Source organism: Gracilinanus agilis, chromosome 1 (assembly GCF_016433145.1).
Source record: "Gracilinanus agilis isolate LMUSP501 chromosome 1, AgileGrace, whole genome shotgun sequence".
Lineage (NCBI taxonomy): Eukaryota > Metazoa > Chordata > Mammalia > Didelphimorphia > Didelphidae > Gracilinanus > Gracilinanus agilis.
In genome coordinates, this window is record NC_058130.1 from 671,789,910 (window position 1) to 671,816,993 (window position 27,084).

At 38.1% G+C, this 27,084-nt stretch overlaps 1 protein-coding gene across 1 annotated transcript in view; it reads left to right on the forward strand.

Moving 5' to 3' along the window:
- Positions 1 to 27,084, forward strand: part of FER1L6 (fer-1 like family member 6) — a 160,778-nt gene that overhangs the window by 111,597 nt on the left and 22,097 nt on the right. The window contains 6 exon segments of the mRNA XM_044684251.1: positions 3,435 to 3,605; positions 6,981 to 7,141; positions 11,559 to 11,701; positions 12,489 to 12,577; positions 18,522 to 18,620; positions 20,285 to 20,526. Coding sequence (XP_044540186.1) covers positions 3,435 to 3,605; positions 6,981 to 7,141; positions 11,559 to 11,701; positions 12,489 to 12,577; positions 18,522 to 18,620; positions 20,285 to 20,526 — 905 coding nt within the window.

Below are 27,084 nucleotides of genomic sequence, written 5' to 3' on the forward strand. Positions count from 1 at the left end.
CATTCCTGAAGATGAGCTTTAAGGCATGTGAGGTACCCACATAAACCTATGTTAGTTATCCTGGGTAGTTGAAAACCCCTTTAAAATATTTTTAAGGGGAATACTCTCTTTGGATATCAGAAATCAGAGTTCTTATCAGATGTTGCCAAAGGGTTTACTACATAACACCTACCTAGCACAATGCACCTAAAAAGTAAGTACTTAATTCTTACTCTCACACACATACATACACTTCCTTTTGATCAGTTGTATATGACTCTTTGTGACCTTGTTTTCTTGGCAAAAATACTGTAGTAGTTTACCATTTCCTTCTCCAGCTCATTTCACAGATGAAAAAACTGAGGAAAACAAAGTTAAGTGACTTGCTCAGAATCACACAACTAATAAGTATCTGAGGCCAGATTTGAATTCAAGAAAATTAGTCTTTCTGAATCCAGGCTTGGCACTCTGTTCCCTCTGCCACCTACCTGCCTTGAATATAAGAGGCATTTATTCAATTGAATTGAGTTGTACTTATTTGGATTGATTTCAGAAGTTATGTTTCACTCTTCCCAGGGTCATTGTTAGGATTGGAAAGCACATTAGAGATAATATAGTCTAACGTCCTATTTTATAGACGAACTAACTAAGGTACAGAGAGGAAAAGAGACTTGATCAAAGATCACAAAGGTTGTAAGGAATGGAGCCAGATCTTTTCACTTTTAATTCAAGGCTCTTTGTACTGTATCATTTCTCTCTCTTGCAGAGTTTTGTACTTAGTAATCAAAGATTTGTCAAATGTATAAATGAATGAATGAGTGAGTGACCAAATGAATTAATTAAAATTATAACAGGGCAGAGAAGCTGAGATATGAGAGCAAGAAGGCAAAAGATGCTGGTGTTAGTTTTTCATAGATGTCTCTTCCACTCTGATACTGTCTATAACAGATATTTTAAAGTAGGGAAAATGCCAATCCTATGGTCTTTAGCCATTGGTAAACTGGACCTGGTGCTGTACCTCCATAGTACATATGGGAAGTCTGGCTATCTAAATAGCTTTCTCTGTGTATTTATTTTCCCCTGAACTTCGTATATCCTTTGAAGAGATCATGCAATGGGGTGTGTTATAAACTGCTTAAGGTCTTAAGCATAGAAGAAACCTAAGGTTTAGGCAGCAATAATTATATGTCAAGATGTCACCTACAATTGAATGCTTGACAATACCTTCAGGGTCTTTCCTTATTCTCCTTAGCATTGTCACTGTCATAGAATCTCCTGAGTGGGTAGTTTAGGACCCTTCTAGTGAAGTTGACAATGATGATGGTGGTGGTGAAAATAATGATTATAAGCCCTAAAATCTGTGGGAGTCTTACCTGTGGAAAAGCTATTGAATATTACTTATTGCTGCTCCATTTTAGGAACCCTAAGTCCTTCATCCCAAAGGGATGCAGTATCTTGATGACTTGACAGATAGAAAAATTAAGCTCTTTCCTCAGCAATACACTGACCTACTAGAGTCACCTCAAGTCAGATATAATCACTGAAATTGTCCCATCTCTCTGCTTCATTATCTGTAGAGGCAGGATAATGGCCTCTTGGGGATGCTGTGGAAATTGCTATGTCATAACTAAGCAGGTCTGGCAGTGTATGTGGCAGCCTGGTCAAGTCTCACAGCATGCTGAGGAAGCAGTCAGATTATTCAGAAATATTTCCATTAGAAAGCTTTATATGCATGCAGCCCGATGGAAGTAGAAAGAGCACTAGAGTAACTATCTGACACTCTAACTTCTAGTTCAGACTTTCCTACCAAGCATGGAGCTCTGGGAAAGATACTTTTCCAAGTCTCAGTTTCCTATAAAGGGAAAGATTTGGTTTAAGTGATCTCAAAATCTCCTATAGCTTTAAAGCTCTTTCCTTGTGCTTGCTTCGGCAGCACATATAATAAAGCTCTTTCCTTTATTATTCTTATTTTTCCTCATTATGTCTTATATTAACCCCTGGCAGATGAAGACTATACTTTTATAGCATACTTGCTTATTTATTTATTTTACTTTGCATAGCAAGTTTATTCACTGCATTCAAAATAGTTTTTTAATAAAAATTCTTTCTGAATACAGTTACTATATAGCACAAGGAATGTCCATATTTCAACCTGATAGTTAAAGAACTTAAAATCTTATGAATGGGAGGGAGAGAACACAGATCACAAAACATTAGAAAATGATTAAAAACTGTATCTACATGTAATCTGAAAAAATACATGATAAGATTCTTATGCATGTATTTAAAATTAGCATTGGGTAATTTGTTTAGAAAAATAGAAGCAGAGTTGCACCTTATAAAAATAAATCTCAGGATTTTTATTTTCAAAATATGAGCTGCATTTTTATCTAATTTTATAATTTTGCACTGGACTTGTGATTCCATTGGTATAGAGCTGTATTGGTGAAGGCATGGCACATATGCCCCAGCATGCCAGAGGGGCCTGTTCCATTTCTTCTCTCCACCATAGCTGCAGACAATTTTCACATGTCCTGCCCCTCTGTCCAGCAGGCCAATGTGAGCACTTCCTCCCTCTGCTATCCAGGGCAATGCAGGGGGCTCATAGGCAGCTTCAAGGTGCAGTTTGGGCATGTGATCTCTAAAAGTTTTGCCAATGCTGGTACAGAGAATTTCTGGAGAAGCAACTCCTTCTACCAATGCTGAGTGGTCACTGTTCTGTCCCTCTTCTCTGAGAGTTACCAGGGGCCCTGAGAAGTTCAGTGACTTGCCCAAGGTTCTACAGAGAGTATATATCAAAGCCAAGACTTGAACCTAGATACTCTTGGTTCTAAGGCCCACTTTATGTTCACTATTCCATATTGCCTCTTGCATGATACAATTCATAAGAATCATCAAATTAAACAACAAACAAACATTTATATAGTCCTTATCATATGCCAGGTATTGTGTTAAGTGCTTTGTAGTTATCTCAATTTATCCTCACAACAACCCTGGGAGTTAGGTGCTATTATTAAACCCATTTTGTAGAAGAGGAAACTAAGGTACCCAAAGGTTAAATAACTTATCCAGAATCATATAGCTAATAAGTGTCTGGGACCATATTTGAACTCACTCTAGACCCAGCATTCCATCCATTGCACCACACAATTGCCCCATTGGTACAAATAGTGAAGTGTAAAAGTAATTTTGCCATAGTCTAATAAAATAAATATTAGAATTAAGAGGCAAAAACCTATATTCAAATCCCAGTTTTTGCATTTATTGGTTGTGTGATCTTGGCCAAGTCACTTAAATTCTCTGAACTTGTTCCCTCATCTGTAAAATAAGAATTATATTCTATGTACTTGACAAAAATGTTTAAATAAAGTACTTTTTAAACCTATACAAAGGTGAGTTTGTAACAGATCATTAAGTCAGTTTGGATCATAAAATTTTCTCTTCTTGGGTCCTAGGTCATTTGAGATTCAGGCTACATTTCCTAAAGAAACTCTGCTCATAGTTCGAATATATGACCATGACATGATTGGGTCAGATGATCTCATTGGAGAGACCAAAATTGACCTGGAGAACCGCTTCTATAGTAAGCATCGAGCAATCTGTGGCTTACAGAGCCAGTATGAGATGTAAGTACTTTCTCCTTTCCCATTCTCCTCTCTCCCCCACCTTTAGATCTTTTGTAAAAGATGCCACAGCCTTTGGTGCTCTGGGTTTTGGTTATGAAATAATTCAGCTTTTAGAAAAGTTTAACTAGCTAAGGAGTCCCTATGATGACTTCTTAAACAGAACTTGAATTAGTAATGTCAAATCAATGAACTCTGGTCCCTCGAAACTGAATGAAGGTTCTAGTTTGAAGTGGGAATGATGGATTCAGCACCAAGGACAAGGTCCACTTCAACTAGGATGCTTATAAGCTTCCCATCCAGTAAGCTAATGACTAGCAGTATGGTAAGAGCTGCTCTGGCTTTATGAGTGGACAGAAAATGAAGTGTGAGAAGGTTGTTGTGGGGGATGATTGTCTATCCTTGTCCCCTCATGACTCTTTTTTCTGGCCCCTCTGACATCCCACCTAGGGCTTCATAGACTATGCAATTGCTCTAGGAACAGGTGAACTAGGTTAATTCCTTATGAAAGCAGAGGTTTCCAACTGCTTTAAGTATAAAGAGGATTAGCTTAGGGGAAAATAGAAATTGTAACTTCACCTTAGTCAATGTTGTTTCTGTAGACAATGTCTTTCCATTCTAGATGACTGTTTGCTGAGGCCACTATGGAGATAGAATTTTATATCATTTTGCATTTGAAATAGTTCCTTTTAATCCTGTATTGGCAAAATTGGTCTTAATTGTGGTACTTTTGTCCTCCACTAATGCTTATTTTATTTTAAATCTTGAATCTGCTTTCCAGTTGACCTATAATAATCATTATTTAGTGATAGATTAATTAGGTCTTCCACTTTGCTCAGGCTAATTACTTTTCCAGTTCTTTTTCCCTACTGCTCACAAGAATAGTACTAGATCTATAAATATAAAAAAACCACTCACTGATTCTCTTGGGTCTAAAATATCATAAAATTCATTCCTTGGCTTCTGCCCAGATATCAAAGAATATAAAGCTCTATGGCAGTGATTCCCAAAGTGGGCACTACCACTGCCTGGTGGGTGCTGCAGAAATCCAGGGAGTAGTGATAGCCACAGGTGCATTTATCTTTCCTATTAATTGCTATTAAAAATTTTTAAATTAATTTCCAGGGGGCTAAGTAATATTTTTCTGGAAAGGGGGCAGTAGGCCAAAAAAGTTTGGGAACCACTGCTCTTTAGCATCATTTTTGGCTAAATATCCCTTTTCCCCATATCTTTACTCCCTGACTCTAGAAAACTAGTTAAGCTCTGGGCAAATACTGAAGGGATAAAAAGATTCTTCTTCTAAGATTCATTAGTGATTTATAAGAATTTGCAAGAAATTAAGAGTCCTACTCAGAGAATCATGATCATAGTTCTTCATCTCCACAGAAGGAAGAAGGTAGGGAAAGCATTTGAGGCAAAAGGAAAATTTGGGGTTAGATGTGATGATAACATAAATAAAAGTCAACCTATAATATATCAAGAAACAAATACTGAACATGTGAATGTTTACAGAAAAGGGTAGGGGACAGTGATAGCCCCTCAAGATAAAGGTCTTTGCCTCCAGAAACTACAGGAAGGTTATCATTAAGGAATATAACCTATTGATCAACTTATATGATGAAAAAAGGTAGGAACAGAAACATATTTATCAAGATATAATAATTTAGCAAATAGCCAACCAAAATTATATAGCAGAATATTATTATCATTCCTAAATTATAAGTCAACAAATTTCCATATTACTACACCTACAGATCTCGAAAGATCCTTGAAAATTCAATGCATAGATTATACTTGTACTGAATCACAGAAAGAACTGTTGTCCAGAATAGGTCGTACTGATCTTTATTAAGAATATTTTTAAAGATATGATGATACCAAATGCTCTAACATTCAATTCATGTTACATGAATGAAAAGCTTTCAAAATATAGAGACCTGTGGAAAAAAATTATAGTATCAGAATATAATCCTCTAATTTTCAGATGAGAAGAGTAGGTCTAAGGAGATTAAATAGAATACCCAAGTTCAATAGGTCCTAAGTGGCAAAGATGGGTTTGAAATGTGGCTCCTTTGACTCCAGAGCCCAATACTTTTCACACTGTACAAACCACAAAAGAATAAAACCAGACAAATATGATCCCCATTGTTACATTGCCTATTAAGGTTGGCCCAAAGACGCTTTCAATAAGATAACAGAAAATAAATTTATATCCTACTAAATTTATTCAGTTACAAAGGCAGTTATTTTATTCACCTGCGCAATAATCTGCACAAAAGTCAATATTACAGAATAATTCAGGATATTGATTTATTTGTACCTGAATTATTTCTAGTCATTAAAAAGCTGGGACAAGATGATGCTGATGATGGATAATGTATGTAAAATACTTTTTAATCCTTAAAAGTCCATGTAAATGTGAGCTCTTAATATTATATGATGCGAAGAAAAAAAACAAGTTATACTATAAAATTGTTCTTGGTTCCCTAACAGAGTTGCTAAATATCATAATGGTTCGAACTGAGAGTTTATACATTTCCACTTCTCTAAAGTTTTGTTAAAACAAAACAATTCTCATTTGATTAGGAAAATTTATCCACAATCATGCTTTAAGATTGGAATAGGATAAGGATGGCTTGAATGAGCCCTCAAGGACTCTTCATCTTGGTGCCAGTGTAGAAAAACTGCTACACCTCTTTTTTAAAACTATTTTGTATTCTACTTAACTTTCCCCCCTTCAGCTTAAGTTCTTCTGTAGCCTAGGATATTTTTAGCTTTAAACCTCTTTAATAGAAAGGTGTGTGATGCAGCAAACATATCAGATCTCTTCTATGTACTCCACTTTCTATTAAAGAAATCTAATTGTTAGTTGGCTATTAGATGCAAATTAACTCATAAATGTTTAGCAATGATGGAGAAGGAGTTGTAAGACTTAAAAGCTACCTGCCAGGGAAGCTATTACTTAAAAGTAAACTTAATGGAGTTTTTAATTCAAACAATTGGTAACATTTTGCTACCAGATCATGAGAAAAAAGAAACAGTAAGATAAGAGGGTCAAATGGAACTTTTCCCCTGAGTAGCAGGCAGCTAAAAGGCTATTCTGTCAGGGGGAAAAATGTCAAATCAGGAACTATCTGCATTGACTTTGAGACTAAGCGGATCCAAAGCCATAAATCAAGACGGAATCATGCATACACATGATCTAAAAGGTTTTTTTCATGTAACACCAGCAAGGGAAAGGACAACATTATGCAAACTCAAACCTATTAAAGACTGCAAATAATTCAGACTTTATGAGCAAGGAGTCGTAGTTCTGATAGGTCATCCTCAAACTGGAATGCTTGGTCTCACTTATGTCCCTTTCCCTCTCACTTGCAGAGAAGGGTACAATGCCTGGAGGGACACATCCAAACCCACTGAAATACTCACCAAACTCTGCAAAGATAACAAGCTGATTGGGCCTTACTTTCGACCTGGGGAGATCCAGGTTGGAAATAAGGTCTTCTCTGGGAAAACAGTCTTCACTGAAGAGGGCACTGGTAACTATTTTACATAAGTAGTGCATTCTGCTGATGTTATTTATTCTTCCTTTGAATCATTTAGGGATATTGCAGATTAGGAGGAAAAGTTGCCATTTTAATATTAGGAAGGGGACTGTGATGTAGAATATTGTCAGAGATGTCCATATCTCATATATGTTTATACATACAGACATTATATAAGTGCCTTATAGAATGCTGACCCATAGAACATTCTTTATCAATGTTTGCAGGATTGAATTTGCCTTACATGTTGGTGGAGTAGCAAGTCAGGGATATTAAAGCAGTTAAATGGTACAGTAACTACAATCCTAGATTTGGAGTCAGGAAGACCTGGAGTTGAAGTCTCCCATGTTTGATCCTAGGCAAATTGCATAATCTCTCTCAACCTCAGTTTTCTCATCTGTAAAATGAAGATAATAATAACACCTATTTCAAAAGGCTGTTGAGAAGACTGATGAGATACATATATAAAGCACTGCTAGTAATTATTACTTTGTGGATGATTCCCAGGGCTCCATAAAGCACTCTTTGCACAGAATATCTTCCATGTGTACACGCTGATGTCTTTTCATTTTCACTAGCAGACAAGTCTATCATTCCTCAATTCAAGATAGGTCTTAAGACAGAAGTATCCCCATCCCCTAAGTCCACAGTGATTTAAATTCACACTGTGGTATAAATGATGGTTATCAGAACCTCCCACTAAAACTCCCCCTATGATGATTTATCTGCTATCATCCTGGAGACTCAGAGGCTATGACAGAGGGTACAGTTCTACCCACCTGGTAGGCAAGTCCTGCTAAGCTAGAAAGGTTTTGAGAACAGACCCAAAGATGGGCCATGTGTCTGTTGTCTCAGCAATGATTTTTATGTATGGGACAAGTGGGGGAAGGGAAGAAATTCACCTAAAGCCATGTTGGTGAACCTATACCACACATGCCACTATGTGCTGGAGGGGGCTGCTCTCTTCTCCCTCTCCATGCATGCCTGAGGACACTTTTCACATGACCCATCCCTCTGCACAGCAGCCCAATGGGAGTGCTTCCTCCCTCCCCTGTCTGGGGTAAGGTGGAGGGACTCGCATATGGCATGAGGACACTCAGTTTGGACATTCAGTCTCTAAAAGGTTCACCATCACTGGCCCAGGGTGTTGTTTTCCAAAAGAGGAAGTATATTCTGATGCACTATGAGGTATTTGCTTTGGAGGTTATTACACAAGGAAGGGAAACATGGGGCCATACTAAGAAGGAAGAATTTACCTGAGATAGAACAGGGGTAGAGTAGAGGAAGGATTTCCATTTTTGACTGATCATTTAATTTTTTTTAATTTAATGTATTTTTCCATGGTGAATTCCACAATTCATGATTCCCACACTTGCCCTTCCCTCCTCCCTTGTGGAGCTGACAAGCAGTTCCACTGGATTATGCACGTATCATTGTTCAAAACCTATTTCCATGTTATTCCTATTTGCAGCAGAGTGATCTTTTAACATCAAAACCCTAATCATATCTCTATAGAACTACATGATCAATCATGTTTTTCTTCTACATTTCTGTGGATAGTGCTCTTTCTCATAAGTTCCTCTGGATTGTCCTGGGTCATTGCATTGCTGATAGTAGAAAAGTCTATTACATTCGATTGTGCCATAATGTATCAGTCTCTGTGTTCAATGTTCTCTTGGTTCTGCTCCTTTTGTTTTCATCATTTCCTGGAGGTCATTTAGTTCACATGGAATTCCTCCAGTTCATCATTCGTTTCAGCACAATAGTATTCCATCACCATCAGATTCCACAATTTGTTCAGCCATTCCCCAATTGATGGACATCCCCTCATTTTTTGCCATTATGAAGAGCACAGCTATGAATATTTTTGACCAACTCTTTTTTCCTTACTATCTCTTTGGGGTACAAACCCAGAAGTGGTATTGCTGGGTCAAAGGGTAGGCATTCTTTTAAAGCCCTTTATATATTTGCATATTAACTAATTGTTTTTGATCAGTAGACACCAAGCTCATTTGTTCCCAAGTGTTAGCACCCTCTCAGTTTTAGCCCCCTTGGGCAAAGCCCCAGTTGCTCTATCCTAATAAAAACTCTAGCTATAGCAACTTTCAAAGACTCCTTGCTAAATTTAAGCAGAACAGAAGTATGGGTTGTGATAGACATCTGTTGAACAATAATCACACTAGTGAAATCATAGATCTTGGAAATATTGAATACTGCATCCTTTTCCTAAAATCAGGTTTAGTCAAGAGAGGGCTCTGATAATCTGAATGGTGAAGAAAGAGAAGGAATCATGAAAATGGAAGTTGGGGGAGGAGGCACACTCTTACTATCTGCTTCCTAACATGCAGTACATACTGGCTCAGGAGCTTGTCTCCTTTGCTGTTGTGTTCTATTTTCACCTGAGTTCCCATAATATGGTCTAAATTCAAAGAGGCTGGGCACATATCTAAGTGCTCTTTCTACCTCTGTCATCTGGGATTAGTGTTTTCAACAGAAAACAAAACTCCTCATTTATTCAGCATTCCACAAAGAACCCTACTTTCTCCTCAGTTAGTTCTCAAATATCTGAGTGGCTTTATTTAAAATTACTCAAGGTTGTCAATCAGCTCTGTCAATACAGTCCTGACTAAGATAGAGATCGCATTTCTGGTCATTCTTGGTTATGCCTGCCTTCCATCCTCTGTTGTTTGCCACACTGAGCTAAGACCTTCTTTTCTCTTCTTTTCTGACCCCTCCCTTTTCCTTCTCTTCTCCTATTCTCAATTCAATAGACATTTACTGAGTAATCTACTATGGGCCAGGTACAATGCTTGGGGCCGAGGATACAAGATAAAAACAAAGTAATCCCTGCCCTCAAGGAGCTTGCATTCTTTTCAGGTGAAATAGCATGTTATGCTTTAGTTTTTTTAATTTTTTAAATTTTTAAAAAATTAATTTATTTATTTAGAATATTTTTATGGTTAAATGATTCATGTTCTTTCCCCCTCCCAAAGCTGATGAGCAATTCCATTGTTATACATTTTTCATTGTTCAAAAGCTATTTCCATATCATTAATATTTGCAATGGAGTGATCATTTAAAGTCAAAATCCCCAATCATATCCTCATTGTGATTAATCATATGTTTTTCTTCTGCATTTCTACTCCCTCAGTTCTTTCTCTGGATATGGATAGTGTTCTTTCTCATAAGTCCCTCAGAATTGTCCTGAATCATTTCACTGCTGCTAGTAGAGAAGTCCATTACATTCGATTTTACCAGTGCATCTGTCTGTGTACAGTCTTCTCCTGGTTCTGCTCCTTTCACTCTGCATCAATTCATGAAGGTCATTCCAGTTCACATGGAATTCCTCCAGTTCATCATTTCTTTCAGCACAATAGTATTCCATCCCCATCAAATACCACAATTTGTTCAGCTATTCCCCAATTGAAGGACACTCCCTCATTTTCCAGTTTTTGCCACCACAAATAGTGCAGCTGTAAATATTTTTGTACAAGTCTTTTTCTTTTTTATCTCTTTAGGGCACAAACAGCAGTGGTATGGCTGGATCAAAAGGCAGATAGTCTTTTAAATCCCTTTGGGCATAGTTGCCTTCCAGAATGGTTGGATCAATTCACAGCTCCACCAGCAAGCATGTTATGCTTTTAAAATAAAATAAAAAATATATGCAACAATGTCAAGGACTGAGGCTACAGATCTAATATGAAGGGGAGGTTTTTAACAATAGAATTGGAGTTACCAGAGGCATAATGCAAAGATAGAATAAGGTGAAATGGGTTCATGGAAAGAATAGACATGACATGGATGGACAAAAGGGAGTGAGGAATGGGAGAGTAAGCAAAGGGGCTTTGGATAGACCCCAAGAGCACTAAATTGTCATTCTCCCTTAGAGTAGCAATGATTACATCAATTATCTTTCCCTAAGCAAAAGGGAGAAGGGATAGCTATATGTACTATAGAAGGGCAAATGACAAATCCTTGTCTTGTCTGATGATCAAAGCAGGGAATGATATAGTTCCCAGGGCCTGACAAATTATATGTGGCCATTCTCTAATTATTAACAAGGTCACTTCTACCCCAGAGTTCACTGAATTATTGATAAGTTTATCTTATATAGAGAAAAGGATACTCAGGTCATTGTTTCTGGACCTTTGGATTGTGGGAAGGTCATTCCTTCATTTTCTCCCTTCTTTTCTCCTTTCTTCCCCTAGCCCCCATCCTTTCCCTCTCCCAATCTTACAATATTTAAATTAATCTTCCAATTTAATTCATTAATTTAAATATGTCAATAACTATCTCCAAATGTTATTTCAATTTTTCATTTTCATTTCAATTTCAATCTCCAACTGAAATTTCAATTTCTTCATGTAAGAACATGCTGATCTCAATGCATTTTTTCTTTGTTTTCATCTAGATGAGATGGTTGAATCTTATGAGCACTTGGCACTCAAGGTTTTACATTCCTGGGATGAAATCCCAGAAGTTGGATGTAAGCTTGTTCCAGAGCATATAGAAACCCGACCTTTGTACCACAAGGATAAGCCAGGAATGGAACAGGTAGGAAAGGATCTATGCCTGGACCCATGAGACATAGTTTATTGGTTGAATTTACCTTTAAAACTTGTCACAGTTTTCCCCTGAGTCACCTTTGGACTGCATGTTTTATTCTCTTTATGTGATGAATTTTCACACTCTTTGGGAAAAAGCTTGTCTCTGCATAAATTTGAATTGTGATTTGATTTGTCAATGACCCAGTACCAAAACATTCAGTAAGATGACCCAGATGTTTTGCCCAGAGTTTCTCCAGAATTTTTTTACTTAGTGGAAGGATAGGGTAAGGCAGTGGTAGTTTTTATGTCAAATGCTAAAATAAAACAATTTAAAAAAAACTCTTATCTTCTGTTTTGTATTCAGTACTATGTATTGGTTCCAAGGCAGAAGAGTGGTAAGGGGGTTAAGCATTGGGGGTTAAGTAACTTGCCTAAGGATACATAACTAGGGAAAGTTTAAGGCCATATTTGAACCCAGGATTTCCTGTCTCTAGACTTGGCTCTCAATCCACTAAGCCACCTAGCTGCCCACAACAAAGCAACTTTTTACTGACAATTCATTTTCAGATTGTGCTTTGGTTTAGTTTGGTTTGGTTTTATTGATTGGTAGTGTGGTAAAATAATAAAATAAAAGGAGAAAGGGCTACTTTTATTTTTTCTCCAATTCCCACTGAAAATTTGAGATCTAACATCATCAGTTAAAAAATATTGACTTTCAAGTACCTAAATTGTGTTTAATCTAGTAATGGTGAGCTTTCAGAAGGTAACTAGTCTCTTATTCTTCCTTCTGAAAGGGTCGCCTGCAGATGTGGGTGGACATGTTTCCCAAAGACATGCCACAGCCTGGACCACCTGTTGACATCTCTCCAAGGAAACCAAAAGGGTAATTCAATAGAGTCCCACCTCTAAGAAGAGATCATGATGTCACTTTACAAAGATCATAGGATTGGATTGGGTAGATCGAATGATTTTCTACAAATTGCCAGTTAAATTTTGCTGACTAAAAGCTAATGACTAAGGAGGTTGAGCTATTGGCCAATATCCATCAGTAGGAGCTTTGGGGTTTTAAGTTCTCAACTATAAAATAAGGACATTTGAAGGTGGTAGCATGGTATAGTAAATAGGAGTTCTGGATATGGAGAAAAAGGATGTCGGTTCAGATTCTACCCATGATACTCAATACTTGTGTGTCTTAAGCAAATCACTTATTTCCCTGGTTCTGTAAATTCAACTGTACAATGAGAAAGTAGGATTTCAAGATTCCTTCCAGCGTGAGAACTGTGATTCTAGGATGAGATTATCTCTAAGGTCCCTTCCAATTATTTTGTCCTTTCAAATTCCTTCCCAGGTTTAAAGTTCTGTGCTTTTAATTCATGTTTTAGAACAGCAATGTTGATATTAGAGCTTTCATGGATTCAACTGCCCCCCCTCTACCCTTATATTTCTAGAGGAATTTGATGTACCCTTGACATAACCATATGTGATTTTGATTATTATCATTGATGAGAGATCAGCTTGGGAAAGTTTACTTTATTCTTTCTAGTACTTTAGAAGAAAATCTGACCCTACCAACTGGTGGTTCATGGTGAAATGATATCATTCCTTTGACAGTTTCTAAGTCCCTACATATATAGCGCATGTGGTTGACTGGAGGGCAATGGTGATGCTTCTGTGGTAGTGGCCCAGAGTGGAGAAAATATGGCCTTACTATTAGCATAGACCAATATAGGCCAACTTAGCAAAGATTAACATAATCTCTCATTTAGTTGACATTTTAGTCATTCTTTTTTAGTAATTGCCATTTAGTCTTCCAACTCAAAAAACCATAGCTCTTAACCAAAGTCCCTGATTGTCTCACTAAGGTATACAGGTGACATAAAACTATGCATAGGATACAAACTCTTGGAGGTCTTTCTAATCTGGAAAGGCTGTATGTTTATGATGATAGACTGTATGTCTTCCATCCAAAAATCAGTCCAGCTAAATGTAGAGGTACATGATGAGTTGGCCACTAGTTGATGATTTTTTAAAAGCCACGATAACTTATGAAACAACTTACTACTTAATTTTAGGGCTTCCATCTGCATGGATAGGGAAGATGCCCACCCAGATGAAGTTCTAGATCTTTGAAGTATTATAGCCATAAATTGGGCCCATATGAGTTTATTCAGGAGGGAATAAGGGCTTATATTTCCCTCCTAATCTGAGAGTATAGAGCAATCAACATCAGCTTCCATATCAGAGAATCATTTAGGACTGTGTCTAGTTGCCTCTGATTTTCTCCAAGTAAGCACATCATAGAAGAGCCACAAGGTACAATGGAGATAATGCCAGTCTTAGCCACAAGATGACCTAGGTTCATATCCCACCTCTGATACATACTGACTGTGTGACTCTGAGCAAGTTGATTAACTTTGCCCCAGGCAAATCTCAAAGACTATAAATTGGGAAGCAGGTACTAATCTCCATTGGTAGAAAGAATTTCTAATAGGACCAAGTGCTTCCTATGCTAATGAAATCAAAGGGGCAAGACTCAAAAGTTATGATGTAAGTAGTGTAAGGGTTAAAATTAATGGTGTGATTAAAATATGAGAGAATGTGGTTGCCAAAATTATAACTCAAATCAAAAATGACTTTTCAGTAACTTTATTTTCAAAATGGAGGGAAAGAGTAAGGTAGAGAAATGTGAAAGAGGACAGAGTGAGAAGTCTGGCTTATCACCCTAAATATTTCTCCGATGCCTGGCTCAACTCAGGCTGGGCCCTCAGTTGGAGGGTCATTTAGCCAGAGGGACCCAGTGGTGAATAACCATGCGACCTCCCCCAAGACGAGGAGGCCTCTCCAGAAACTAATCTCTCCAGAAGTCAAGAAATGAAGTTCAGCTTTTTCTACTCATCAAAGTCCAAGGGGAGAAGATCCCAGAGCAGTCTTACCAAATGCTAGGGTCCCGGGTCCATGCTGAAGAAGATGATCCTCCACCAGACTTCACAGCATCAAAATAGTTAAAAAAAAAACAACAACTGACTTAAAGGAAGTTGTAGCCACTTTTAAAGACCCTTCTTTTTTGTCACTTCCTATGCCTTCCTCTACTTTACTGGGACCAGTTGTAATCTATAACTCTGTTTAGGATTGCCCAAGGGACAGTCAGTCATTTCTGAGTTGTCACCCACTTTAGCATTTTGCTAAAGTGGGTTGTGGACCTCCCCCACTTAGGAGGTAAGTAAGGTGTATAAGCTTCTGGTGATTAAATTTAAAAGTAGGGGAGGGGAGAGTTAATCCCATCTTCACAGTAGATTGTAACTAGTAGTAATAAGGCCAATATGATTGTAGCAATCATATAGTCTAGGGGTTCTTAACATGGGGTCCATAGATTGATTTAAATGGATCCATGATTTTGGATTAGAAAAAATATTATATCTTCATTTTCACTAACTTTTGATTTTCTTTTTAATCTTATGTATTTTACTTTATGAACTTAAAAACATTACTCTGAGGAGTCTATAGACTTCACACAGATCACCAAAGGAGTTAATGACACAAAAAAGGTTAAGAACTCCTAATTCTTGTCCAATTCACTCCATTTTACAGGTTAAAAAACAGATCAAGGGCAGCTATGTAGCACAGTGGATGGAGCACCAGGCCTAAGATCAAGAGGACCTGGGGGCAAATATGGCATCAGATACTTCCTACTATGACCCTTGGCATGTCACTTAACCCCAATTGCCTAGCCCTTGCCACCCTTCAATCTTAGAAGTGATACTAAGACAGAAAGTAAGGGTTAACAAAAAACCCAAAATAAAATAAAGTGACATTTCAAGTCACATAGCTGGTCTGTGGCAATCATAGGGAGGTTGTTAATGGATTTAGATCATAAAGTGGGAAGCATCTAGTGTTTAAGGGCTTATAAAGAACTGAGAGATCCTGATTTCACATATGAGAAAATATGCTGAGTTATATAATTTCTCCAGAGTCCTATAGATATTAGGTAGCAAATCTAGGACACAAATGCAGATTTTCTGACTTCAAATACACTCTCCTTTTCGCTAGACCACACTGACATTTTGTTATATTGGCAATGGGGGACTGTTCTGGTAGTGACTAGCAACTAAGTCCTCATTCCAAAATCTCCCTATTTCTCTTAGTTGGGGCATATGAGATTTTGTAGGCAGAACTAGCACTTTTGGTGTGTGGACTTTGCTGAGCCCTTTTCAGTACTGCTCATCAACCTTTGGTGTCTACCTTTCAACCAACTTTCACCCATGGATCTAAGAAGCTAGCAGTCATACTCCAGTAAAAGTGTCTTGGCAGATGGACTAAACCAAGCTGAGGGCAACCAATTGACCTCAGACATATTGGGGAGTTAGAAGAGAAGTCTATCCCAAGCACATGAAGACTTTCCCAGTGGAATGGACTGATGAGAACAATTTGTTCCAAAGGCCGTGAAGGCAGCTGAAGTAGGCACTGTGGAACTTGGTCAGACATTGAATATGTCAAGGACATCTGTGACATTCTGGCCATCAGAGGTTGTCTTGGATTTTGTCCTTCCACTGGACTTCATTGACTCTGGAAGAGAGAGAGAAAGACTGATGACTTTATGTAATTCTGCCTCACTTTAATCCAATTCACATGCAAGTCAAGACATCACCCCATGATGTCATTAGTCATCGTTGACATGGAATCTAGAAGCCCCCAAACTGGTAGCCTAGAAAGATTTAATGAACCCCAGTTTACTTAGCTTAAGAGTGAAAGCCCCAGGTTTGACCTTGTCACATGAAAGTTCTTCCCTGTGGGAAAGTCCAACTTCACTAGTCTCAGACTAACAAAAAGACCTAATTTTGAGCTTGAATGGGGATGACCATTCCCATCAGGGCCAAGCCCAAGCTGAGTGATTCTTCTTTTCTCCAGAAGCCTCTCCCAGTATATCACACACTCCTTCCGAGGACTGAGCTTGGGACCTTCAGCTTATGAGACTGACACACTGCCTACTGGGCTAGTCACTCAGCTTGGGCTTGGCCCTAATGGGAATGATCATCCCCACTCAAGCTCAAAATAAGGTCTTTTTGTTAGTCTGAGGCTAGTGAAGTTGGACTTTTCCTCAGGGAAGAACTTTCATGTGGCAAGGTCAAACCTGGGGCTTTCACTCTTAAGCTAAGTAAACTGGGGTTCATTAAATCTTTCTAGGCTACCAGTTTGGGGGCTTCTAGATTCCACGTCGACAGTCATCTTCAAAAAATGAAGGATGAAAAACTTCTCTTAGTGGTGGTAGATGGGGCAGAAATAATGGAATGTGGTGGCCATGTCTCCCTGCACCAAATCAAGGCAGGTTTCAGGTGTAGAAGTCATTTCCTGAAAGCCATCAAGCAGTAGTTATGCAAGGGGGCTGGTAAGGATGTGAATCATGTCCATGAATCTCAAAAATAATAATAACCGTAATGCAGGATTGATGCAAGGTCTCTTGCATTTGCAAAATCACCCTAGGCAATCCTGGCAGTTAGGGGAATGGAACTTTGGCCCAGCAAGTGCCAGTCTCTGATAAATATGAAAAATGATAAAGGCTGGTATAAATATATAAATTAGTATTTTAATTAAAGCCATGCTGATAGATAAAATCATTAGACCACGCGCTTGTAAGCATTCAAAACTGCCGCCACCTCCATTACTCTCTCCACCACCTAGCCAAAGCCCCTACCGGCAAAAGAGGCCACTACCTCCTAACCCAGGAAATTTAAACCCTTCCCTGCGTCAAGACGTAAGCCTTCCCAAGCCCAAAAACCGGAAATGGAAACCCGTTGCACCACGGGAAATGTAGTTTGATATATTTCCCAAATTTCACTTTTACATCTCAAGACCTGACTGTTGGAGCTGGGACTATAAATACCCCTGGAGAACCAACTTGGGGGCCAGGATTGCCTAGGGTAATTTTGCAAATGCAAGAGATCTTGCATCAATCCTGCATTACATAACAACAATAAGAACAAGAACAGTAATTAAGTGAGCTGGATTTGGATGCAAGATAGGATTTCAAGTACTGCCTCTGCCATTTGCTTCTTGGGGAATATTGGTCAAAACACTTTACCCCTCTGGATCTCATCTGTACAATGAGGATGTCAGACTTAATGCTGTATAACATCTCCTCCAGCTCTAAGACCTATAATTCCTAATCAGTCTAATTAATGATGATGTGGCTTAGTTGTAGTTATAATTCATTTTACTAGAAGTAATATGTTTTAGTAATAAAATGTCATGCTTTATTAATTAAAGCATTATGCTATGTTCATCACAATTTCATATCATGCCATTGTTATCATTAAAAACAATATAGTTTATTGATAATATTTGACCAGGCTAATAATTACCTTCTGTTATTCAGTTCTTTCAGACATGTCTGACTCTTCATGACTCCATGGGGTTTTTGTGGCAGATATTGCTGAATCGCTTATTGACAATAAATGGCTTATTATGATGTGTATAATGAAGTTTCACAATTTGTGGGTCTAGGTTTATTGTTGATTAATGTGAGAAACTCCTGGTGTGAGAACTTCTGCCACAAAAACAGACTGACAACTGGGCTACAGTTCAGTCTCAGAGGATTTCCTAAGGCAGGGTTTCTAGGATCAAATGAGATAACTTATCTAAAATACTTTGCAAACTTTGAAGTGCTATGTAATTGCTAACTAGGACAAATGAAGATACTGGGGTTGAAAGACCAGGTAAGTTCTCACAACTAATGTGTGGGAGAGCTTGGATTTGAACCCAGATCCCCAATTTCCCATCTATGGGTCAAAATGTCACATCTATAACCTAATGCTGACTTCTCCCTGTTTCAGTTATGAATTGAGAGTGATAATCTGGAATACAGCAGATGTCATTTTAGAGGATGAAAATATCTTCACAGGACAAAAATCAAGTGACATTTATGTTAAAGGGTAAGTTAATTTAAGCAAATGATGACTTTCCTTTAAAAATTGTTTTTCATTGTCTTATTTTGTTCTAAGATAGTTCATTCACTATCTCAATAGAAATATCCACTTTGGGGACTTGACTGTACCATTTTCTGATAAGCTTAAGTAAGATGTTTATCTTTTCAAACCTGTAAAACTGTCAGATGAAAATTGCTCCCAGCTATGTAAGTCTAAAGATATTCAGTATGGCCTGGAACCTACATTCAAATTTCCCCTGTCTCTTAATCCAATTGAAATTGGAAAGACACAGTCCTGTGCTTGATAATGAAACTCTGTACCTTATATAAATAGGCAGTAATGCTCTTATTAAAGCTAGATCTTATCCTTCTCTTCTCTGTGGTAACATATAATATGCCCAGATAAAACGGAATACATATTTTTAAAAACATTTTTAAAATTTTGAACTTGGTGATCATCAATAGGCACAAACAAACCAGTATGCATAGAAGAATAAAGAGGATTTTATGTGAAACAAGGAATTTCTGTTACATCAAAACTTTTTAAAGCATATATTATGAATATGGTAGTAACAAAATTGAATTTTTTGTATTTTGTTGAGCTTTTTGTTTCCTTTTGGGGATACGTTTTCATGAGTAAAGAATTTTCCATCAATTTTTATATAACTTAGTATAGAAGCTGAAGCTTATAGGACTTAATCCTGAAGATGAGAGGAAGCTTAATACACAGTGGGCTCAGTGGAAAGAACGCCAGGCATGGAATCAGGAAGACTCAACTTCATGAGTTCAAATATGGCATCAGATACTTGCTAACTGGGCAAGTCACTTACCTTTTTGCCTCAGTTTCCTCATCTGTAAAATGAGCTGGAGAAGGAAATGGCAAACCACTCTAATGTCTTTGCCAGGAAAACTCTAGATGGGATCACAAAGAGTCAGACATGACTGAAATGACTGCAAAACAAGACATAGCTTCTAATCTTATTTCTACATCTATCTTTCTGGCCTATAACAAGTTAAATGACTCTTGGGGTCTTAGTTTCTTCATCTATAAATGAGTTGGTTCAAATAGTGTCACTCAAGCTCCCTTCAGCTCTAAATCTTAAGATCAACATATCATCCTAGTAGGTCATCAGCCTAGGTAGCATCCTATTTTGCTGTTAAGAAAACTGAGACCCAGAAAGTATAACACCGGAAAGTCTCAAAGCCAATAGGTGGAAGAGTCAAAATGAACATCCAGGTTATTTGATTCGTGGCCAGGACAAGCAGCATAAATACCACTAACTCAAGTCCTAAGAGAGAGAGAAATTTTAGAAAAAGGCAGATAGGAATTTCCAAAGTCCCAACCCACCCTAGAAAATGTGGTCTCTAGCTAAGCAAATGAACAGGAAATAATTGCTATTGAGTCTTCAGATCATCAAGGCTGTAGGAATTTCCATTTTATTTTGGTTGGAGTATGGGAGATGGGTGGCAACGTAGATAGAGTATCAGGTCTGGAGTCAGGAAGACTAATCTGTAAAATGAACTGGGGTAGAAAATGGCAAACCATTCCATTATCTTTGCTGAGAAGATTAAATGAGATACTATTTATAAGGTGTATAGAAGAGTGCCTGGCACATAATAGGTATCTAATAAATGTATATTGCTTTACCCCCACTTGCTCTCTTCCTGCAGATGGATAAAGGGCATGGAAGAGGATAGACAGGAGACAGATGTGCATTATAACTCTCTGACTGGAGAGGGCAACTTCAACTGGAGGTTCCTGTTTCCATTTCAGTATCTCCCCGCTGAGAAGCAAGTGGTCATCTCCAAAAGAGAAAACATCTTTTCCTTAGAAAAGACAGAGAGGAAGATTCCAGCTGAGCTTGTTCTCCAGGTGTGGGACTTTGAAAGGCTCTCTTCAGATGATTTTCTAGGTAAGCTGGCAGCCCCACTGAGTGCACATGAGTGGTCTGACTCATTACAAGGTGTCGTAGTCTCCTGTCCTCCAAGGACTGGACCTGGTCCATGTCTCTTTAAGAGTTTACAATCATTGGCAGTAATAGATTGAAAAACAGTATTATAGAATGGAAAGAGAACTGGCTCTGGTGCCAGAAAGTCCTAGTTTCATCATCTATCTTTGATTCATCCTATGTAACCCTGGATGGGTACAATGGATAAAGTGCCAGGCTGGGAGGCAAAAAGACTCATCTTCCTGAGTTCCTATCTGGCCTCAGACACTTATTGACTGTGTGACCTTGGGCAAGTCACTTAACCCTGTTTGTCTCAATTTCCTCATTTCTTCCTTAAATGAGCTGGAGAAGGAAATGGCAGACTACTCTAGTATTTGCCAAGAAAACTCCAAATGGGGTCACAAAGAGTCAGACACAGATGAAAAAAAGGTAAATTCACAACAGTAATAACCCTGGGTAAGGCAACTCTCTAAGACTATATACAACAGAATTGTGGCTTCTATGTATTGATAGAGAAACCAAAGAATCATAGCTCTTGAGGAAGAAAGAACTTCTGAGTCCAGTCCTCTAAGTTGAAGAAACTGAAATCTTAGGGTGGTTAAGTCATTTGGCTCCAAACACCCAGATATTAAGTATCTATCACTGGAAGTTTCCTTCACTGATGAAATCGCAGGTTTGGGCCAAAATTTAAAAATTACAAATGAAAATAGGCATATTGATAGGAATACCAAAATATTTGTTTGATATATGGACTAATGAAATACAGACAGATCTGTGATTTCTTCAGCATGGTAAACTTTATTATGGGTGGTATCTCCACCTAGATAGAAAGCAGCCTTTTTGTGACTTACCAAAAAAAGTCCGAGGAGAGAGATAGTTAGGTAACACAGTAGATAGGGACCAGTCCTGGAGTCAGGAAGACCTGGGATAAAATTTGGCCTCAGATACGTCCTAGCTATGTGACCCTGGACAAGTCACTTAACTCCCATTGCCTAGCCCTTGCTGCTCTTTTTTTTTAATTGATAAACCAAGAAAGAAGGTAAGGATTTTTTAAAAAGTCCAAGGGAACTGATTATCTGAAGGACATAGAAGTAAAGCAACTTTCATAAGATCACGTAGCTGAGAAGTGTTGGAAGGAAGATTTGAACCTAGGGTCTTTCAACTCAAAAAGCCTAGTGCCCTCTTCTTGTGATACCTTTATCTTGCTAATTTATGTATTATTTCGCTGTTTCCATCTTGCTGTTCCTTTATATTTAGTACATAATAAAAATAACATCTTACTTTCTGTAGTGTCTTAGGGTTCACAAAAGTCTTTCAACCATCAACCAATAAGCATTTCTTGAACACCTGCCATGTACTGAACATTGTGCTAGGTGCTGAGGAGACAAAATCCAAAATCAAAACCATGCTAGCTCTCAGGGAGCTTATGTACTAATGAGAGAGAGAAAACGTGTGTGTATGTGTGTATACACACAGGTGGTCCAGTGGATAGGGTGTTAGACCTAGTCAGGAAAATCTGAACTCATATCCAGCTTCAGACACTAATTGTATGACCATGGGAAAGTCACTTAACCCTGTTTGACTCAGTTTCCTAATCTGTAAAATTAGAAGTGAAAAGGAAAAAAGAAGTGAATAGGCTGCTTTAAGAGTTAGTGAGCACTCTATTATTAGAGATCTACAAGCAAAGGCTGGACACTAAATATTTAAATGGTCCCTCCCAGATTGGGGTGGGGGGCAATAAGAAAAAGGAGAAAGGAAGGGATTTACCTGGCATGTTTGTATTTAATGAGTTTTAATTATTCATCATTGCGTTAGATACTTTGGGGCAGGGTTATGGAAAAATGTGAAAGGAATAATCTCTGACCTTGAGGAGCTTTTGATTTAGTTAGGGAAGAAACAAAACTAACTAAATAGCAATTAGCTAAATAGTGCCATGTGGCGTAGTGGACAGAGTGCCTGGCTTAATCAGAACTCATCTTTTTCAGACATTTACTAGCTGTGTGACTCTGGGCAAGTCACTTAACCCCTTTTGCCTTAGTTACCTCATCTGTAAAATTAGATGGAGAAGGAAATGGCAAACCACTACTGTATTTTCACTAACAAAACCCCAAATGGAGTTCTAGTTTCTTTATCCTGTGGAAAAAAACAAAAAACATCTTTTCAAAATTCTCCCTGCCTCAGGAAGCCTTCCAGGTGTTTTGTTTCACAAGGTAAAGAAACAAGAATTCCAAACCCATTGATCTTTTGAAGGTTGGAACCAAGTTTCAATATTGATTTTCTTGACATCCTTAGCTTCTTTAAAGACCTAGCTCAAATTCTGCAGGAGCCAGGTTTCCATGTTGATTGTCTCCTTTCCCACTGAGCTACTGTTGCTAAAGTTGGGATCCAGATATTTTATATGGCACACTAGTGATCTGAAAACTTACAATTGGTGATATAATTCAATTCAATTTAAGAGACATGTCTTTTTTTTTTTTAGACCCTTAACTTCGGTGTATTGTCTCATAGGTGGAAGAGTGGTAAGGGTGGGCAATGGGGGTCAAGTGACTTGCCCAGGGTCACACAGCTGGGGAGTGGCTGAGGCCGGGTTTGAACCTAGGACCTCCTCTCTCTAGGCCTGACTCTCACTCCACTGAGCTACCCAGATGCCCCTTTAAGAGACATTTCTGAGGAGGTTGGAGTAGATGACCCCTAATAGCTCTAAATCTATGGCTCTAAAATCCAAATACAAAGTACTATACTTGACTTTAGGGACATAAAGACAAAAAACAAGCAGTCTCTGCCCTCAGGTAGCCTACATTCTCTTGGAATAATAAAATAACGCAGAGATACAGTATAGAGAATTTTGGAGGCCAGGCATAGCACAAAGAACTAGAGAGTTAGAGTTTCAGAGAGACAGAGAAAGGAGAACATTTCAGGCTCAGAGTTTATAGCCAGTGCAAAAATATGAAGGGAGGAAATAGAAGGCCATGTGTGAAGACCAGCAAATAGGCCAGCTTGCTCAGAATATGGAGCACATAAAAGGAAGCAATGGGAACTAAGCCTGGAAAGATAAGCTTTCAGAACCTTGGAGAAGTACACTCCAAACTGAGCTTTCAAGTATAAAACATGCTATGATAACTAGGTGGTGAAGTAGATAGAGAGCCAGCTCTGGAGTCAGGAATACTCATCTTCCCAAGTTCATATCTGGCCTCAGACACTTCCTAGCTGTGTCATACTGGGAAAGTCATTTAACACTATTTGCCTCAATTTCCTCATCTGTGAGCTGGAGAAGAAAATGGCAAATCACTCCAGTATCTTTCTCAAGAAAACCCCAAATACAATATTGAAGAGTTGGATGTGACTGAAATGAATGAACAATAAAGAAGGTAAACTATAAAATCATCAAAGCCAGTTCCTTCATTTTACCAGACAAATCAAGTTGTTTTTAATCAGTTGATAGAAAGCCGAGTCCTTGAAATGTGAATTGCTAAAGATTAGACTAACTCATGGAAGATATTATATGTGCTTTTCAGGAAAACTTTAAAAATAGGAAAGTTTCCTGCCTGCTGAGGAGGGACAATTTTGAAGGCAGTTCAATTCATTGTGCAACTTGCTCCTGTATGCAATATTCCATAGTAAGTTCTGAGAATTCAGAAATAGTTGTGATATAGACCTTTCTTGCGAAGAGCTAACGGTTGAAAAGGATGGATTCATATACATATACATTATATATACATTTATACATATATATGTGCAAAACTATTAGTGATAAATAAAGAAGTCTTGGCAAAGCACTATGGGAAAAGAGAAGAAAAACTCTTTTGTAGGATATAGGGCTAGAGAAGGGTTCCTAAAGAAGGAAGAAAGGGAGAAAGATAATCCATAAGGTAACTTCCATCTAGTGATTGGTTTTAAGGTAGTCAAGGTTAAATGCCAATTAATCTACTCTAAGCATCTATAGCTATGAGCCACAACCAGTGGGAGTAGAAGAATTGACTGTGATTTCCAAAATAATCAAAACAGCACAAAGGTTTATTAGCTGATTAAAAGAAAGAAATACAAGGAATTGAGGCAGGGAGGTGTCATAGTCATACTGAACTTTGTGAAGGATGGCAAGTAAGACTTTTCCCAGAAAAACATCCAAGATGGTTCTGTCATAAGATGAGACTGCCTTCAACATTTCTTAAGACACTATTTTCAAAAACCCTGAAAGAGGCAAAATGGCATCATGGAAAGAATCAAAGCACTGAAATCAGATTAAAATCCTGCCACAGACCCTGCCCCCTCCCTAGAATAACATCATTTATTAATAGGGGCATATGGTCTATTAAGAAAAAGTTGGTTAATTATATGTAATCTGTGACCCACAGACACTTAATTACCGTGGTTATGAGCAAGTCACTTTAACTCTCCGAGGCCTTCTCCTCAGTAAAATAACAAGTAGGAAAAATATTTGAATTAGCTACCTCATAGACTGATGAAAGAACTTTGCATATCTTAAAAGACTGTATAATTATAAGTAATTATTCAAAAAGAATTGTTGTAGCAGCTAGGTAACTCAGAGGATAGAGTCAAGTCTGGAAATGGGAAGTCTTGGGTTTAAATCTGGACCCATAAACTTTCTAGCAGTGTGACCCTGGGCAAGTCACTTAGCCCCAGTCGTCTACCCTTTACACTGTCTTCTGTCTTGGAACCAAAACTTAATAGGTGTTAATTGATTTTTTCAAAGCAATGGCCTTAGAATTGTATTGTCTGTGGAGCATTGTTCCAAAGACTTCATTGAGAAAGAACATTCAACATCTCTCAGACTCATTAGTTCCTAATCATATTTTTGTCATTTCTGCAGTGGTGTGCTAACTCTGCAGTGCTAACGCCGGGGAAATGAGCTGAGGAAAATGAAGGATGCTAAAACACTACTTTGAGGAAAAGAGAATAATGACAAAAGAGATAGGCAGGGTGACAGAATACAGAGAGGAGATAGAACTATTTAATGCTTATTTTGTTTCTATTCACTCTACCAAAGAGAATGACCTTTAGACTAAAGAGATTTAAAAAAATGACTAATAGGGAGACAAAACCCATAATCAATTGGGAGGTAGCAAGAGGGTATTTTGTTGTTCATCCTTTCAGGCCTGTCTGATTCTTTGTAACTTCATTTGGGGTTTTCTTGGCAAAGATACTGGAGTGGTTTGCTGTTTCCTTCTCCAATTCATCTTACAGATGAGGAAACTGAGGCAAACAGGATTAAGTGACTTGCCCAGGGCTACATAGCAAGTAAGTATCTGAGGCCAGATTTGAACTCATGAAGATGAGTCCTCCTGATTCCGAGCCCAGTGCTCTATCCACCATATCACGTAGTTACTCCAAGAGAGTACTTAGCTATCCTTGATTAGGCCACCAGTCCTAGATAAACTATATATTCAGGGTACTGGAAATACTGGCATATGTGAATGCTAAGTCACTGTAAATGATCTTTGAAGGATCTTGGGAGAAGTGAAAGCTCCACATGCTTAGAAAATGGCAAACATTATCCCAGCAAACAGAAAAGCAAATACATTCTGCAAATTTTGAGTTAAAAGAGCTACATTTTGATTCCTCCCAAAACTCTAAAACAGATTATTAAAATTCATATTATTAAAATGAGTAGTCAGTAAAAGAAAGAAATCATCAGAGAGAGCCAGAAGGGCTTCATCAAGGCCAGGTCATGTGAGACTAACTTCATTCCCTTTGTTGACAAGTTCATTAGACTAGTAAATCAAACAAATGCTGTAGATTAAAGTGTCCCAAATGTTTTAGGGCAGTTTAAGTTATGAAAGACATAAAAGCTTAGAAACTGCACTAAGACTTTTTAGGACATCCTATAATTCACCTGGATTTTAGTAAAACATTGGCAAAATTTTTGAGGACTAGATAAAGGAATGTAAGCTTTGTTGTTGTTCAGTTGTGGCTGGCTCTTTGTGATCCCATTTGGAGTTTTCCTGGTAAAGAGACAGTTTGCTATTTCCTTCTCCAGTTAATTTTACAAACGAGGAAACTGAGACCAGAGGGGTTAAATGACTTGCCCAAGGCCAAGTAGTAAGTATATGAAACCAGACTTGAACTCAGGTTTCCCTGATTCCAGGCCCAACACTCTATCCACTGGGCCATCTGACTGCCCTTGTAAGTCTAAATGATAAAAAAGTTAGGTGATTTGCAACTGGATGAATATTCATACTCCAAAAGTATCCATTAATAATTCAGTATAAACTAGGAAAGAAGTTTATAGTAGACTGCCCCATGGGTCCCACCCTATCCCCATTTTTATCAGTGATATAGATAAAGGCATAGACAGCACGTATATACAATTTTTAGATTGCAGGAAGTTAGGAAGAAAAAATTAACATATTAAGTGACAGGTTCAGGCTCCAATAAGGTCTTAATAGTTTATAGACTTGGTCACATCCAATAAGACCAGAATGAACTCATACTTTGAATTAAAAAATAAACTCTTGGGGCAGCTGGGTGGTTCAGTGGGTTGAGAGCCAGGCCCAGGGATGGGAG